The sequence below is a fragment of the Podarcis raffonei genome, chromosome 16 (genome assembly GCF_027172205.1).
Source record: "Podarcis raffonei isolate rPodRaf1 chromosome 16, rPodRaf1.pri, whole genome shotgun sequence".
Classification (NCBI taxonomy): Eukaryota; Metazoa; Chordata; class Lepidosauria; order Squamata; family Lacertidae; genus Podarcis; species Podarcis raffonei.
The window spans coordinates 30,981,247-30,998,101 of NC_070617.1; the positions used below are offsets into that span (position 1 = coordinate 30,981,247).

Sequence of the window (16,855 nt, forward strand, 5' to 3'; positions counted from 1 at the left end):
GGAGTTTTCTTGGCAAAATACTGGAGTGGTTTGCCAGTTCCTTCTCTAGGTGGATCACATTTAGTCTAAACTCTCAGCTATGACCTGTCCGTCTTGGGTGGCCCTGCACGGCATAGCTAATAGCTTCTCTGAGTTATTCAAGCCCCTTTGCCATGGCAAGGCAGTGATCCATGAAGAAGCCAGCTTTTCCTTAAAGGTAAAGGTAAAGGGACCCCTGACCATTAGGTCCAGTCGCGACCGACTCTGGGGTTGCGGCGCTCATCTCGCTTTATTGGCCGAGGGAGCTGGCGTACAGCTTCCGGGTCATGTGGCCAGCAGGACTAAGCCGCTTCTGGCAAACCAGAGCAGCGCACGGAAACGCCGTTTACCTTCCCGCCAGAGCAGTACCTATTTATCTACTTGCACTTTGATGTGCTTTCGAACTGCTAGGTTGACAGGAGCAAGGACTGAGCAACGGGAGCTCACCACGTCACGGGGATTCAAACCTCCGACCTTCTGATCGGCAAGTCCTAGGCTCTGTGGTTTAACCCACCCACGTCCCCCGCCACTTTTCCTTAGGACATCCTTATTTTCATCAGAGAAATGTTGGAGGCTATGGAGTTATGCAATCCCTGAGCCAAGGAGATAAGTAACTATACAACCCTTAGAAGACATCTGAAGGGAAGCTTTTTAATGCTTAATGTTTATTATGTTTTTATATATTTTGGAAGCCACCCAGAGTGGCTGGGTCAACCCAGTCAGATGGGCAGGGTATACATAAAAATGAATGAATGGATATAATAATACAGACGTACCTCAGAAATCAAAAGGAATCTGTTTTGGAAGTCCATTCGACTTCCAAAAAGTTCGGAAACCAAGGCGTGGCTTCTGTTTGGATCCTGATTGTGCAGGCGCGCCAGAAACAATAGTGGAAGCCACATTGGATGTTCAACTTCCAAAAAAATGTTCGAAAACTGGAACACTCACTTCTGATTTTCAGTTGTTCGGTAGCCGGAACATTTGTCTCCCAAGGCGTTCGGGAGCTGAGGTACAACTGTAATACAGTGGTACCTCGGGTTACAGAAGCTTCAGGTTACAGACTCCGCTAACCCAGAAATAGTACCTCGGGTTAAGAACTTTGCTTCAGGATGAGAACAGACATCGTGCTCCTGTGGCACAGCAGCCGCAGGAGGCCCCATTAGCTAAAGTGGTGCTTCAGGTTAAGAACAGTTTCAGGTTAAGAACGGACCTCCGGAATGAATTAAGTACGTAACCAGAGGTACCACTGTATAGGACATCCCCATTTTCGTTGGAGAAATGTTGGAGGGCATGATGTTAACCAGGGTGTGATATTGGCTAGAGTGCTGAACTAGAATTTGGGAGATTGAGGACCCTAGTGGAAGATGGGAAACATTGGATACAGCCCATTATATCTGTTCTGTATGACAATACTTGAATTCAGAACTTTATATAGAAGTTGGCATGGCAGCCGCACAGAGGCAGAGGCTGCCCAGGCAACTATGGTTATCAAGGCAGGAAATAACCGTGTCATGCAAGTGTGGCTAAAAGTCCAGTTCCTGCAGAGGAACACTCAGCAGCTTGCTTGGTTTCTGAATGCGGCAATAATATCTGCTTTAGCCGCCTGTTGCCAGCTGCATTGTTTGTCCATTGGCCGAGTTTCATTTATCGCCAGAATTATTAACCTTTCAAGACTTATTGAAAATCGATTCCTGCACTCATTTCTAAGTGGGAAGGAAGCCGCCAGGCTCTCTTTTCATGTCCAATCTCTGAGGGATAGTTGTTTACACCAGGATGGGAGAGTGGGGGGGTTAGTGGGAAGCAACAATAAATCAGCACAACATGTCACTAAGTGGAGAAATAGTTGGTGGAGGGGAGGCAGCTGAGCTGCAGAAATGTGGCCAAGCAAGTGGTGTCTTAAGACCTAAAGCCTTTCTAAAGGGTACTTTCAAAAGTCAATGGAAAAGTAATAATCATCATTCCGGTTGGGTCCCAAGTTGCAGGTTGAGTTGAAAGATGAGTCTCTAGTTTGGTATAAGAGGTAAAGGGACCCCTGATGATTAGGTCCAGTCGTGGCCGACTCTGGGGTTGCGGCGCTCATCTCGCTTTATTGGCCGAGAGAGCCGGCGTACAGCTTCCGGGTCATGTGGCCACCATGACTAAGCCGCTTCTGGCAAACCAGAGCAGCGCATGGAAACGCTGTTTACCTTCCTGCCGGAGCGGTACCTATTTATCTACTTGCACTTTGACGTGCTTTCAAACTGCTAGGTTGGCAGGAGCAGGGACCGAACAACAGGAGCTCACCCCGTCGCGGGGATTCAAACCGCCGACCTTCTGATCACCAAGTCCTAGGCTCTGTGGTTTAACCCACAGCGCCACCCGTGTCCCTTAGAAGTTTGGTATACTCATCCCCTACATTTCCAGTGTTTGGATGTCGGTGCCATTAGTTTCGTAGTCAGAACAGAATCGCTCATGCACAAGGTGGAGGCACTGAGAGGGGCGGATTTAGGGAAAGTGACCGGTTCCCCTGTACAGTTGTACCTCAGGTTAAGAACTTAATTCATTCCAGAGGTCTGTTCTTAACCTGAAACTGTTCTTAACCTGAAGCACCACTTTAGCTAATGGGGCCTCCTGCTGCCGCCGCGCCGCCAGAGCACGATTTCTGTTCTCATCCTGAAGCAAAGTTCTTAACCTGAGGTACTATTTCTGGGTTAGCGGAGTCTGTAACGTGAAGCGTATGTAACCCGAGTTACCACTGTACTGGGCACCAGGCCAAGGGGGTTGCCCCAGCTTTGCCATAGTGCATGCACAGAATAGAAGGCGAGGGGCAGGGGACGCTGAATGTTGGCCTTGCCCAGGGCACCGCCAAAATCTGAAAGACTGAAATCCGTCCCTGCTAAGGAAGGGATGTCCCGAAGCAGCCAACGAGTGGTTACATTATGGCCTGCAAGTGCCCCAGTTGGAGAACAGCCTTTACCGAAGGTGTTTTGGGCTTTGAAGATGCTCAAACTCAGAATGAAAGGGAGAAGGCACGTTTGGCAAACCCTCACCATGATCAACTCCTGCCCGGAAACCTATGCCCCTACTGTGGGAGGTCGGGTTGATCCAGAATTGGCCTCCCAGACTCACTGTTAAGACCCTGTTCATGGAAGACAATCTTACTTGGCTATGAGTGATCGAAGAAGAAGAAGAAGAAGAAGAAGAAGAAGAAGAAGAAGAAGAAGAAGAAGAAGAAGAAGAAGAAGACATTACAGAATGCTTGTTGGGAAAAGCATCATGGAAAACTGGGAGTGGGAAACACTGAAAGCCCTGGGTGCTTCAGTTTCAAGAGAATGGGGTGCAAATTCTATTACATACAATGGTATTTCAAGGAAAGCACCACTTGCCCCTCTGAAAGAAGGAGTGCTCCAGATCATTTGCCCGTGTTAGGTGCACAGAAAACAGCAGATCTCCACTGATTGTTGCAACGTATTCCTAATCATTTTTGTATTTTTGAAAGATTACTGCACAATAATCTTAGGAGGTTTTATCATCTTACAAGGGGCGCGGCTGTAACTATCATAAAGGGACCCTGCCCTGAATTTTTGAATATGCTATCAATGAGAAGTCTCATCGTGATTAGCCGCAAAAGCTGCCGCAGGTTCCCGTTTCTCATTGGGAGCCCTAAGCCATCCATCCCATGTAGGGACAACAAATGAGTCACTTTACTCTGAGAAATTTAGAAGCTGAGAGCAAGTGTGGGCTAGCATTTAGTCAGTAAGACTAAGGGTTCAAGGGTTCACTCAGCCATTAAGCTTGCTCAGTGATTTGGGGGTCAGTTGTGCCTTCTCAGCCTGAACTGTTCCCCTAAGGTTTGGCTGGTCTTTACTAAGGGCTGAGTATTTAGTGTGACAGGTCCTGTCCGGTGGAACTCCCTGCCAGCAGAAGTTTGGGAGGAATCCCTGCTTTCTTTTGGCTGTCCCCTAAGAGCTCTGTTACTCAGAAAGGAGTTTGCCATGTGAATTTCTTTATTGATTGATGTTTTTATGTATCTTACTGCGATTTTGCACGTTGCCAACTGCCTTGCTGTATTACTATGAAATTGCAGTCTACAAATATTTCAATAAATGCATAAATGAATAACCTTTCCCAAAGGCTGTTGTATTTCCCATCTTCTTCTCTTTCCATGTCGTCCCCCCCCCCCCGCAAGGAACTAAGCCGAGGGCAGGTAGCTCTAACTACTGGATCACACCAATTCAAAAGCTCAGAGAAGCATTCTGAACTGGAGTTTAGTGGTGAATGGCATATCCTGAAAAGGAGCAAAGCTGCCACTGGCAGAAGAGGAAGGGGAGGCTGCAATGGAGTAAGACACCTGAAGTGTATTGACAGTCATATTTCTTCCACTGGTTTCAAGTGTCATCAAACCTACTGCCTTTAACTGAATGCCAAATCTGTTTTTAAGGAAGAAAAGCTCAGGAGCGAAACAGAAACAAAACAAAGGCCAGCCCACAATCAAAGGCTAATTACCATGGGGTTTCATCATTAAACAGAAGGCATTATTTATTGTCAAAGGTTCCTGGGAAATGAAAGGCGAAGGCTAATTTATTTGTGCAAAAATGGCTTTGAATATTTTTCCTTTTTTTAAGCCAACAAGAAACGCTGCCTTATAGAGGAGGCCTGGCACGTGCCTCTTTATGCTTCTACAAGCTGCAGTCAAATTAAATTGCTTGTCAATAGTTCCTCGGTTGTATTTAAATATGGGGGAAAAACACACCAGAAGAAATGCAAAGTGGGTAGGGGGGGAGGGGAACCCTCGTGAGCAAATTGCCAAAGAATAATGGGCCAGAAAGAGATGCCTACGATTCTTAAAAGATGCAATTGCATAGGTACTAGGAGACTCGAGTTGTTTAATTGTCACATCATTCTGAAAAGTTGTCATCCATTTCTTATAAGGATGCAGTATCAGCCGGGGACCTGAGGGGAGCCTCACTTGACTAGACCAAATGCCCATCTAATCCAACAACCTGTTCTCAGAGAGGCCAACAAGATGCCTCCGGCAAACCCACAAACAGGGCCTTTGCTGCAGTGGCTCCCCATCATCTGCTGCCCAGAAGCACAGTGCCTCTGATGCTGGCAGCTGTACAGTGTACTTGGAGCCCCGCATATATATACTATTCCTCCAGGAGAGCCAGCCATTCAGCAGATGCCAGCAAGCCAGAACTGCTCTCCTGCTCTGGGTTCAGCTCCAGATTTAGGACAGTGTGAGCAGTTCCCCTGCACAGGGAAATGAGTCAGAGGGTGAAAAATAATAATGATAAAAGCTATATTTATATGGCTACCTCCTGAGAGGATCCATAAAAGGGCGACTGTACCAAAAGGCAATCTTGTGAAAATCATTTGCCCTTAAATCTGCAGGAAGATTGATACTGATACATTGGAAGGACAAAAGCATGGCCCCCCTTGATAAATGAATGGACAACGTGACAACTCTTGCAACCCGTGAACGGACTGTTTACAGGTGAAGATTATGGATGGACGAATTTAATTATATTTGGGACATATTTATCAAAACCATAGTGACCCACAAACAAATGTACACTCGAGGGTAACCGTAAGTTTATCTACTTGCATATATACTACAGTCATACCTCAAGTTACGTTTGCTTCATGATACAGTCATACCTCGGGTTGAATGTGCTTCGGGATGAGGGCATTCGAGTTGCTCTCCGCAGCAACCCGGAAGTAATGGAGCGTGTTACTTCCGGGTTTTGCAGCTTGCGCATGCACAGATGCTCAAAATGATGTCACGCGCATGCACAGAAGCGCCGAAACGTGACCCGCGGACACAGGTTACGTTTGCTTATAGATGCGAATGGGGCCCCGGAACGGATCCAGTTCGCATCTAGAAGTACCACTGTAGGTTTTTTCAGATTGCGTCCCATGGCAATCCGGAAGTACCGGAAAGGGTTTCTTCTGGGTTTCACCGCTTGCACATGTGCAGACCCGCAAAATGATGTCATGCGCAGAAGCGGCGAATCGCGACCTGCGCGTGCACAGACGCGCCACTGCAGGTTGCATTCTATTCATGTTGCGAACGGGCCTCCGGAACAGATCCCGTTCGCAACCAGAGGTACCACTGTACCTCTGCAATCTTAATAATATTTTAGGGTTGTTCTGTTTTCCTCTGCTTTTTAAAATGTTTTATATTTCCCCCCTTTTTCTTTTGCTTCTTTCCTTTAATTCACTGTAATACACACACATACAAATACATATGTAACAGTGAATTAAAGTAAATAAGAATAAATAGTAAATATATGAGAAATATTTTGGGGGGGTGCCAAAGTTTACCCTTGCTCAGGGCTCCGTATTACTAATGTCTGCCCCGGTAGGTACCTGTTTTCACAACCTGTAAGAGCAGATAGGTAGGGAAAAGAAAATATACAACCCAATCCCTTTACCTCGTCTTGTGAGGTCTTCCTCTCTCAGGCATCCCAGCTGATGTCCGACGGTTCACGGTCGAATACTCCGGATCCAATTCGTACCCCTCGTCGTCAACCCCGAGGCTGCGGTTATCATCCTCGAGCCCGTATGGCTCTGGCTGGAATCGTTCTGGCTGGGAGCGGTTCAGGTCTGCGTTGCTCCCCGTCGGGACCTGGGGCTGGGGTAGTGGACCATAGTTATCCCTTCTGCTTGGCAACGTGAAGCTGCCGTCCTCCGGCCGGTAACTGTTCCCGGGGACATAGCCATAGCGCGGGCGGTAATTGACGCCCCGGGACAAGCTACCGTAGTTATCAGGTAGCTCTCCGTAACCGTCGTGGCCCATGAACGGGCGGTACTGGCTGTCGTGACCATCGGGATAAGAGTCGTAGCTGTTGTAAGAGCGGGTCAAGGTGGAAGAAGCTTGCGGCGTGATGTACCGCTCCCCGTTCTTCATGTGTCTCCTGTCTATGGAGTCAGTGTAGCTGCCCATGGGAGATGACCCGTCCATCACAGGGAGCCCATCAGGCCCAACGGGGACCTGCCGGACAGTTCTGGTTGTGACCGTTTTGACCATTTTCGTCACCTGAGAAACAGAGAGGAAAGATAGAGCCATGAACGTTTTCCCGAACACCATCAATTGGGCCCACTTTTGAAATCATTTTCACAGTGCGCCAGATGACACAAAGAAGAAGAGTTTGGATTTGATATCCCGCTTTATCACTACCTGAAGGAGTCTCAAAGCGGCTAACATTCTCCTTTCCCTTCCTCCCCCACAACAAGCACTCTGTGAGGTGAGTGGGGCTGAGAGACTTCAGAGAAGTGTGACTAGCCCAAGCTCACCCAGCAGCTGCATGTGGAGGAGCTGAGACACGAACCTGGTTCCCCAGATTACAAGCCTACCACACTTAACCACTACGCCACACTGACAAAGCACATCCACCTGGCAGCTGCAGGTAACCCTCCACCTTATTGGAGGGGCCATAGCTCAGAGGAAGATGTAGCTCAGTCGGTAGAGCATGAGGCTGCACCTCTGTCTCAAGGTTGTGGGTTTGAGCCCCACATTGGGGAAAAGATTCCTGCGATGAATGGGGTTAGACTACAGAACCCACATGGTTCCTTCCAACTCTACAGTTTTATGATTCTGTGTAGACGATCCTCAGCTAGATGGTCTGACTCTGTATAAGATAGCTTCCTACATCCCCATCAAAAACCAGTTTGTCCAGTTCACAGTGTGATTTAAATTCATCCAAATGATCTTCAGTAATTCCCTACCCAGCATCTAGAATGTTACAAGCTGCTGTGCCTGTATAAAATATAAGGTAAAGGTAAAGGGACCCCTGACCATTAGGTCCAGTTGTGACCGACTCTGGGGTTGCAGCGCTCATCTCGCTTTATTGGCTGAGGGAGCAGCTTCCGGGTCATGTGGCCAGCATGACTAAGCCGCTTCTGGCGAACCAGAGCAGCGCACGGAAACACCGTTTACCTTCCCGCTGGAGTGGTACCTATTTATCTACTTGCACTTTGATGTTCTTTGGAACTGCTAGGTTGGCAGGAGCAGGGACCGAGCAACAGGAGCTCACCCTGTCGCGGGGATTCGAACCGTTGACCTTCTGATCGGCAAGTCCTAGGCTTTCTGGTTTAACCCACAGTGCCACCCGCGTCCCTGTTTAAAATATACTTAAGTATAAAAAGTACTTAAGAAGACTAAGAAAACACCAACACATTGTTACTGAATGTGAATTCTTTATTTCCCGCAGCAACTATGATTCTAAAGCTTAAACACCCAGAGAGTCTAAATAATAAATGGGAAAAAACCCACCACCTGTAAGGGAATGAACTTGTAGACCAGGCTTCTTCAGACTCGGCCCTCCAGACGTTCTGTGACTACAATTTCCATCATCCCTCACCACTGGTCCTGCTAGCTAGGGATCATGGGAGTTGTAGGCCAAAAACATCTGGAGGGCTGAGGTTAAGGAAACCTGTTGTAGACGAACTCGAAATCATTCAAGTTCACCCCAAAATGAATTAAATTCATGCAAAGTTCACCTGGCTATTATGGGAATTACTTTCAGGGGTAGGTCAAATGGTTTAGAATGAATTCCGTGGTCTTCATTGAACTAGTTCGTTTCAAGTGAATGAAACCCCCTGAGCTTCATCCTTTTGCTCCATTCACAGGCCCTCTAGCTCCTCCCATTTAGAACACTCCCATTCTTTCTTTTCCTCTGGAGTAAGGAGTCAGCTGTATGTCATCTAGACTGGGGACAGCACCCCTCCTTTCTGAACTGTATTTAAGCCAGGCTCCTTTGGGTGCACGATGGCCAGAATCCTAACTTACTTTGCTTTGTATTCATGTATTTAAACCTAGATTGTTGTGGTTTTTGTCTGTAATGTTGAATTTATTCTGCGTTTGTTAATTTGTTGAATTTGCTGACACGCTCTGAAAATTGCTATATTTGTATTCTGATGTTTTGAATGTTTGCTCTAAGCAACATCTAAGTAAACCGTAGCAAAGCCATCAACAAAACTCCCCCCACTTTTTAAGATCACCGGAGCACCTAAAAGCAAAGGCCACCAGGAATCACATAACGTAACATTTTCCTGTGGACATCTATTACTCACCCAATGCCCCCTTAAGGCTCAACCATTTCACGGTGGTGTAATATAGCAGGGCAGGGAGGAATAGACTTTAATATTGGTGCAGATAATTTGCTTCCAGGGCACGCCACGGCCGCATCCTATTTACTGCCAAAAGCAATTTCTGTAGTCGCCGTGAGTCAAATTTGTTGATTTCATGCACCGGAGTTCAAGACCCATCTCTTTTATTTATTTTTAAACAGGCCTGTTAGCAAATTTATCAAGGATGGCAACGGTGGTTCACAGCAGAATATTCAGTACAGTCCACACACACCAATGACATGGGCAGTCACCTAATAAAGATGGCAGGCAATCGTTCTGTCTCTGTGTCGGGGTTGGAGACCTTTGCTCAAACAGAGACTAACATGCATGCATAAACAACAGCCGGCTGCAGAGATACATGCAGAGTATCTGCCTTGCATGAACATACACTCCAACATTTCTCCGATGAAAATGGGGACGTCCCATTCCATAATGATAATTTTACTGTTTATACCCCACACATCTGACTGGGTTGCCCCAGCCACTCTGGGTAGCTTCCAACAGATATAAAAAACATAATAAAACATTAAACATTTTTTAAAAAAACTTCCCTGTATAGGATTGCCTTCAGACGGCTCGGGGGGCAGATAACTCCATACCCTCCAACATTTCTCCAATGAAAGCAAGGAAATCCTAAGGAAAAGTGGGGCATTCCAGGATCAGAAACAGAGACAAGAACGTCCCTGGAAAATAGGAACACCTGGAAGGTCTGCATGCAGAAGGTCCCACGTTCAAACACAGGCATCTCCAGGTATAACTGAGAATGTCCCCTTCCAGGAACCCTGGAGAACCTCTGCCAGTCTTTGTAGACCAGGCATAGGCAAACTTGGCCCTCCAGATGTTTTGGGACTAAAATTCCCATCATCTCTGACCACTGGTCCTGTTAGCTAGGGATCATGGGAGTTATAGTCCCAAAACATCTGGAGGGCCGAGTTTGACCATGCCCGTTGTAGGCAATACTGAGCTAGATGTAATGGTCTGACTTGGTAAACAGCAGCTCCCTGCGTCTATAAGAACATACGGGCCTTGCTGCATATGGACAAAGGTCTATCCAGTTTCTGGTTTTGCACAGTCGCCCACTAGATAGAGGCCACTTGGAAACAAACAGAAAATGAAAGCAGCAGCCTAGCAGGTAAAAAAGGTAAAGGAAGAAGAAGAGTTTGGATTTGATATCCTGCTTTATCACTACCCGAAGGCGTCTCAAAGCAGCTAACATTGTCCTTTCCCTTCCTCCCCCACAACAAACACTCTGTGAGGTGAGTGGGGCTGAGAGACTTCAGAGAAGTGTGACTGGCCCAAGGTCACCCAGCAGCTGCATGTGGAGGAGTGGGGAATCAAACCCAGTTCACCAGATTACGAGTCCACCGCTCTTAACCACTACACCACACCAAGGAACCTTGGGTGGTTAAGTCCAGTCAAAGGCGACTATGGGGTTTCGGCGCTCATCTTGTTTTCAGGCCAAGGAAACCGGCGTTTGTCCACAGACAGATTTCCAGATCATGTGGCCAGTGTGACTAAACCGCTTCCAGCGCAACAAGACACTGTGACGGAAACCAGAGCGCACGGAAACACCGTTTACCTTCCTGCCACAGCTGTACCTATTTATCTACTTGTGCTGGCATGCTTTCAAACTGCTAGGTTGGCAGGGCTGGGACAGAGCAACAGGAGCTGACTCTGCCATGAGGATTCGAACCTCCAACTTTCTGATCGGCAAGCCCAAGAGGCTTGGCGGTTTAGACTACAGCGCCGCCCGCAAACTACCTCTGGAGCTGGAGGCACCATATAACCATCCAAACAGGTGGCCATTGAGAGAGTTACTCTCCAAAGGATAAACTTAAAGGTGCACGGTAAGCTTTTCTTACTGGAACGAAGAGCAACTGGAGAAGGAGAAAACTGGAGGGAGAAAGATTCTCCCCCACCTAAAGCAACAACAATGTAAGAACACAGCAAATTCAGGCCACTGTTCTACCTACTTCTGCCTTGCTGACACTGACCGCCAGCAGTTATGCAGGTTTTTAGACTGGGTTTTCTCCCAGCCTACCTGGAGATACTGGGAATCAAAGCTGGGACTTTTGCATGTGAGGTAGATACTCTACCACTGAGATGCAACCCTTTTGTAGGTGCCAGCCATCTGCCCCAAGGCAATGGCTTCTCTCCCTGCCAGCCCTTCTCTGGGCTGGAGTTCAAAGCTATGGGAGAGCCAATCCCAGATCTCCAGTGCCTTGTCCATATTGGTTATCAGATGGTGGAGCGCAGTGTTACTTCACTTCCTTGCATCACTAATATAATGTGACTTTTGCAAGCAAATTCCTCTAATGCAATGCATGTTATTTTCAGTAATTAAAGGTAATAATGGCATGCATTTCATGCACAATTCACCCTAATATGCTCTTTTCTCGCTGCAAGAAGCCAAGTTACAAGGAACCAGGCAAAGGGCCTTCTTGGTAGTGGCACCTGCCCTGTGGAACGCCCTCCCACCAGATATCAAAGAGAAAAACAACTACCAGACTTTTAGAAGACATCTGAAGGCAGCCCTGTTTAGGGAAGCTTTTAATGTTTAATAGATTATTGTATATTAATATTCTGTTGGAAGCCGCCCAGAGTGGCTGGGGAAACCCAGCCAGATGGGCGGGGTATAAATATATTATTATTATTATTATTATTATTATTATTATTATTATTATTATTATTATTATTCATTTCTTTCGGCACATGTTACCAGACTGGAGAATCGCATTACAAAATTCAGAGCAGTGCGAATTTCAAAGGATGGCTGCGTCTCTGTCCATGTATTGTTTCGGGAACCCTTCATTGTCAACTGAGCCAACTTTCTCCCCTAGCCCTAGTTATGACTCAATTGAGACTAGAAGTTTGGAGACAAGCAGCAGCAGACATAATTATAAAAGCTGATCTATCCCAAGGGCAATCTTTTGTGTCTCCTGCCTTCATGTCTCCAGTAGAGATTGGCTTAGAACATAAGACAAGCCCTGCTAGATGAGGCCAGTGGCCCATCTAGTCTAGCATCCTAATCTTACGATGCCTTGCCAGCCAGCCAGATACCTATGAGAAGCTGCAAGTAGGGTCTAAGAGCAACAGGAATTCTCCCCATTTGGTATCCCTAAGTAAAGGTAAAGGGACCCCTGACCATTAGGTCCAGTCGTGACCGGCTCTGAGGTTGCAGCGCTCATCTCGCTTTATTGGCCGAGGGAGCTGGCGTACAGCTTCCGGGTCATGTAGCCAGCATGACTAAGCCGCTTCTGGCGAACCAGAGCAGCGCACAGAAACGCCGTTTAACTTCCCGCTGGAGCGGTACCTATTTATCTACTTGCACTTGATGTGCTTTCAAACTGCTAGGTTGGCAGGAGCAGGGACCGAGCAACGGGAGCTCACCCCGTCGTGGGGATTCGAACTGCCGACCTTCTGATCAGCAAGTCCTAGGCTCTGTGGTTTAACCCACCGTGCCACCTGCGTCCCTTTTGGTATCACTAGAAAGTGGTATCTCCTGCAACAGTGGCCACAGAGCATAACTGTAATGTACAGAGTTGATCCAAAATACAGCAGTCTGATTGGTCCTACAACAATAGGATTCAGAATGAGGCAGTCTGATTGGCCCTAGAACAATAGGATACAGAATGCAGCAGTCTGATTGGTCCACAGGAGCCACCCAATCCAGCTCCAGGTGGAAGTGAATCCGCAACCTGATTGGCCTACAGGAGAATCCCGGAATTAGCCAATCACATGGGGCCCATTGTGTAAATAATGTATATAAAGCAGACAATTTGGGGAAACTTCCATTCCTCCTCACCACTATGAGCTGAATAAAGAGCGTGAAATCCACACTCGACTCCAAGTGTATTTCAATAACCATCATGGCTAGTAGCCATGGATGACCTAATCCTTCACAATTTCGTCCAAGTTGGTGGACACCAGTACTTCTCGTGGGAGCAAATTCCATAGTTCAAATATGTGCTGTGTGAAGAAGCAATTCCTCTCGCCTGTCCCGAAGTGTCCAACATTCAGTTTCCTTGGCTTGAGTCTCAAAGTAGCTTTTTTTTTTACTCCTCGACTACAAAACCTTTCATTGTCCCACCCAGGGTGGGAGTAGAAAATTCCACAGGGCTTTACAGTAGCAATAAAAAGTACTTTTTGTTTTTATTTTTTTACCGCACAATACTTAGCCGCTATCCTTGCTGGAGGTTTGTCCATAAAAGGAGCAAAACACAGCTATTTTAATTTCTTCTCCATTCGAGAGATTATATTAGCTTCCACGAGCCGAGAAGAAGCCAAGAATCTTGAAAAAGGAGATTAAATGCTCTTTTATGAGCTCCCACCCCTCCCTTTGACAAACGACAGCTTTACAAATCAACATGCGTTTGAAAACGCAACGAGCGTCGGTCCATCTGCAGTCCGAATCTTAAGATCAGTGTTCAGCTGGTAAATCTGCGCATGGTGTGCTCAGTGGTTTGGAAGTTGAAAGCAAAGGGGAGGGGGGAGAGGCATTTGTGACCTAAAGCGACTGATTAAAAAAATATCGATCAGGCAACAGATTAGCCAAGTCGCGGCCGAATGAAAAAAAAAGATTAAAAACATGAAATAATTAGAGCGTGCTGTTTTTAGAGCAAGCTACAAAACATATGTCCTCGGCTCCCATATTGTGTTGACAGAGGAACAAGCTGAGCATCTTTTTCCCCAAGACATGTGCAAGCAAATGATACTCTTGCCTAATGAGGTCCCGCAAAGTCCATAAAAAGCTGCAAGTCAAGATCCCCTGCCGGAGGAATAATTAAGCCACTCCGTGAGCCAAGCTCTCGTTGCACCAGCACCAACAGTGTCTCCACTACCCTAAGATCTACAAAGGACTTGCTGTGCCCCAAGGGGGTTTCGTCAGCAATTATGCTTTCCTCGGCAGCGCCAGTCTGCCTTTTCTTTTAACTGTTTCAGGATGAATTATACCGAGGAGCGAGAGCCACACCTAGGACAGCCATGGCAGATTCACGGATCTGGAATGTTGGTCACATTTCAAACGTAGCATTTTTAGGTCAGCAACGAGGTCAAGAAAAAGAACAGGTTGTGGGTTAGGTGGAAAGGCTCATGCCATGGGTAGGTGTGATGGGATGGTGAGCTGCTTGTGCGTAAAATCCTAGTCCCTCAGAGTTTGGCTAAGTCCACAAACCTCTGTCTGTGACGGAGCTCCTTAAGCATGGCTCCATCAGTCGCTCGTTGAATCGGACAGTGGGCGTTTACGGAACTTCTTCCAGCATAAAAGCTCCTTAACGGAAACGCGTCTTCTGGACTCTCGGCGTGACAGTTTCCGGCGAGGAGTGGGTGTCCCTACAGGAGGTCCTGAAACCTCCCCACTGTTCTCGCTTGAAGTATCTCTGAGCCCTCCCTCCGACTCACTTTCCCTTGGAACTCCACTTCTCCCCCTGCTGGTCCCCTCCTCAGCTGAATGGTCTCTCTCACCCTCCGTGAGCCCTTTCACCTCCTGCGTCTCAGATGGCAGTTCCCTGACATCCACCTCCCCTCCAGGGCCCCCTTCACCCCCTTCCCTCCCCTCCTCTGCGGGAGGCGAGGGAGCAAAACCCCTGAAGGAACCTCCCTCATCTTCCGAAGTTTCGAACACTTCCCTCCACCTCTTGCTGTTTCCGGTTTCCAAGTACTCCTCCTCATCGGAGTCTGTTCCTCCTTCCAACTCCGATTCCCTGAATCCTTCCAGTTCCTCCTCATCGTCGGTGGTGCCAAAGTACTCCCTCCGGAACCTCGCTACTGGCTGAGGTTTCCTGGGGAACCTTTGGTGGAACGTTTCGATCAAGATCTCGTCACGGACCTCCTCTGCCGTCACCCAGGTGTTTTCCGACTCCGGTTCCCCTTCCCACGCGACCAAATACTCCACCTGATTACCCTTCCACCTGGAGTCGATGATTTCCGCCACATGGTTGCTGCTTTCCCTTTCTTCTACGGCTGGCCCCCGTGTGGATACCCCTTCACCTTCCCCCCTATATGGTGACAGTAATGACCTGTGGAATACTGGGTGCAGTTTCATGTGGTTCGGTAACCGGAGTCTGAAAGCCACTGGGTTGACCTGTTGGATGACCTCAAATGGTCCCAATCTTTTGGGTCTCAATTTCTTGCAACCCCCCTTGAACGGCAACCCTTGGGTTGATAGCCAGACCTGACTCCCCACCCTAATGGTTTCACCTTCCCTTCTGCTCTTGTCTGCCTGCCTCTTATATTCTTCTTTGGCCCTTTCTAAGTTGAGTTGGAGTTGACGATGGATCGCTTCCATTTCTTCTACAAAATGTTCAGCGGCCGGGACACTCCATCTCTCCCCTCCTCCCCCTGGAAACGCCCTGGGGTGGCACCCATAATTAGCCAAAAAGGGGCTCATCCCGGTGGACACATTCTCTGCATTATTGTAAGCAAATTCCGCTAGCGCCAACTTTTCGACCCAATCGTTCTCTCTGTCATTGACATAACACCTCAGGTATTGTTGGAGGATACCGTTTGCCCTCTCCGCCTGCCCATTGGTCTCAGGGTGCCTGGCAGTCGAAAAGTTGACCTCTACGTGCAACAAGCTCATAAGTTTCCTCCAGAATCTGGACGTGAACTGTTTCCCTCTGTCGGAGACCACCCTCAAGGGGGCGCCATGCAGCCTAAAAATATGTTCTACAAACAATTTCGCTGTCTCTTCCGCCGTGACTGCATGTGAGCAAGCTACAAAGTGACCCATCTTAGTTAACAGGTCTACTACGACTAGTATGGCGGTTTTCCCCTGGGATTTAGGCAGATCAGTCATAAAATCTATCGATACCGCCTCCCACGGTCGTTCTGGTGTGGGTAACGGTTCTAATAACCCCGCTGGTGCCCGCCTTTCTCCTTTGGCTCTCTGGCATTGGTCACACCTTCTCACATACTCCCGTACATCCTCCCTCACCTTGGGCCACCAAAACTCCCTGGTCACCAACCACATGGTCTTGTGTTGCCCAAAGTGCCCCGCTGTGGGATTGTCGTGCAGCTGTTTGAGTACTCTCCCCCTCAATTCCCCTTCGGGTATATATAGTGCCCCTTTGTAATACAATGCCCCGTTTCTTTCTTCAAAACCTCCAGGGTCTTCTCCCTCTCTCCTTAAACCTCTGAGCTTATCCTGGGCGTATTCATCATTTACCGTTCCCTCTACCAGTTCTCTTTGCCCCACCCAGGCCGCCCCACACACCCAGTGGTCCTCTGGGATAATATGTCTCTCTTCAGGCGCTCCCTCCCCCTCCAAATATTCAGGTTTGCGAGAGAGAGCGTCCGCTCTGATGTTTTCTGGACCTGGCACATAGCAGATTTCAAAATGGAATTTGGAGAACTCCTGGGCCCATCTCACTTGTCGTTGGTTGAGCACTCGTGCCGTTCTCCAATACTCCAAATTCTTGTGGTCCGTACACACTTGCACCTTATGCTGTGCGCCAATTAGTAAGTGTCTCCATCTCCGGAACGCTTCGTGAATGGCGAGTAGTTCTCGGTCATATACGGTGTAGTTCCTCTCGGATTTGTTCAGCTTACGCGAAAAGAAGGCACACGGTCTCCATTCCGACTTATTGCTCCCTGGCTGAAGCAGCACCGCCCCCACCGCCCGGTCTGAGGCATCAGTTTCCACTCTCATGGGTTTTTGTAAATCCACATGCAGGAGTTGTTCTTCCGAAGCGAATGCCCTTTTCAATTCCTCAAATGCTTGCTC

At 47.9% G+C, this 16,855-nt stretch overlaps 1 protein-coding gene across 14 annotated transcripts in view; it reads right to left on the reverse strand.

Annotated features, from left to right (window-relative positions):
- Positions 1-16,855, reverse strand: part of ARVCF (ARVCF delta catenin family member) — a 606,803-nt gene that overhangs the window by 150,897 nt on the left and 439,051 nt on the right. For all 14 annotated transcript variants that reach the window (XM_053369463.1, XM_053369462.1, XM_053369469.1 and 11 more), the window contains one exon: positions 6,435-7,039. In XM_053369463.1, the coding sequence (XP_053225438.1) occupies positions 6,435-7,039 (605 nt within the window). The remainder of the gene's footprint in view (positions 1-6,434; positions 7,040-16,855) is intronic.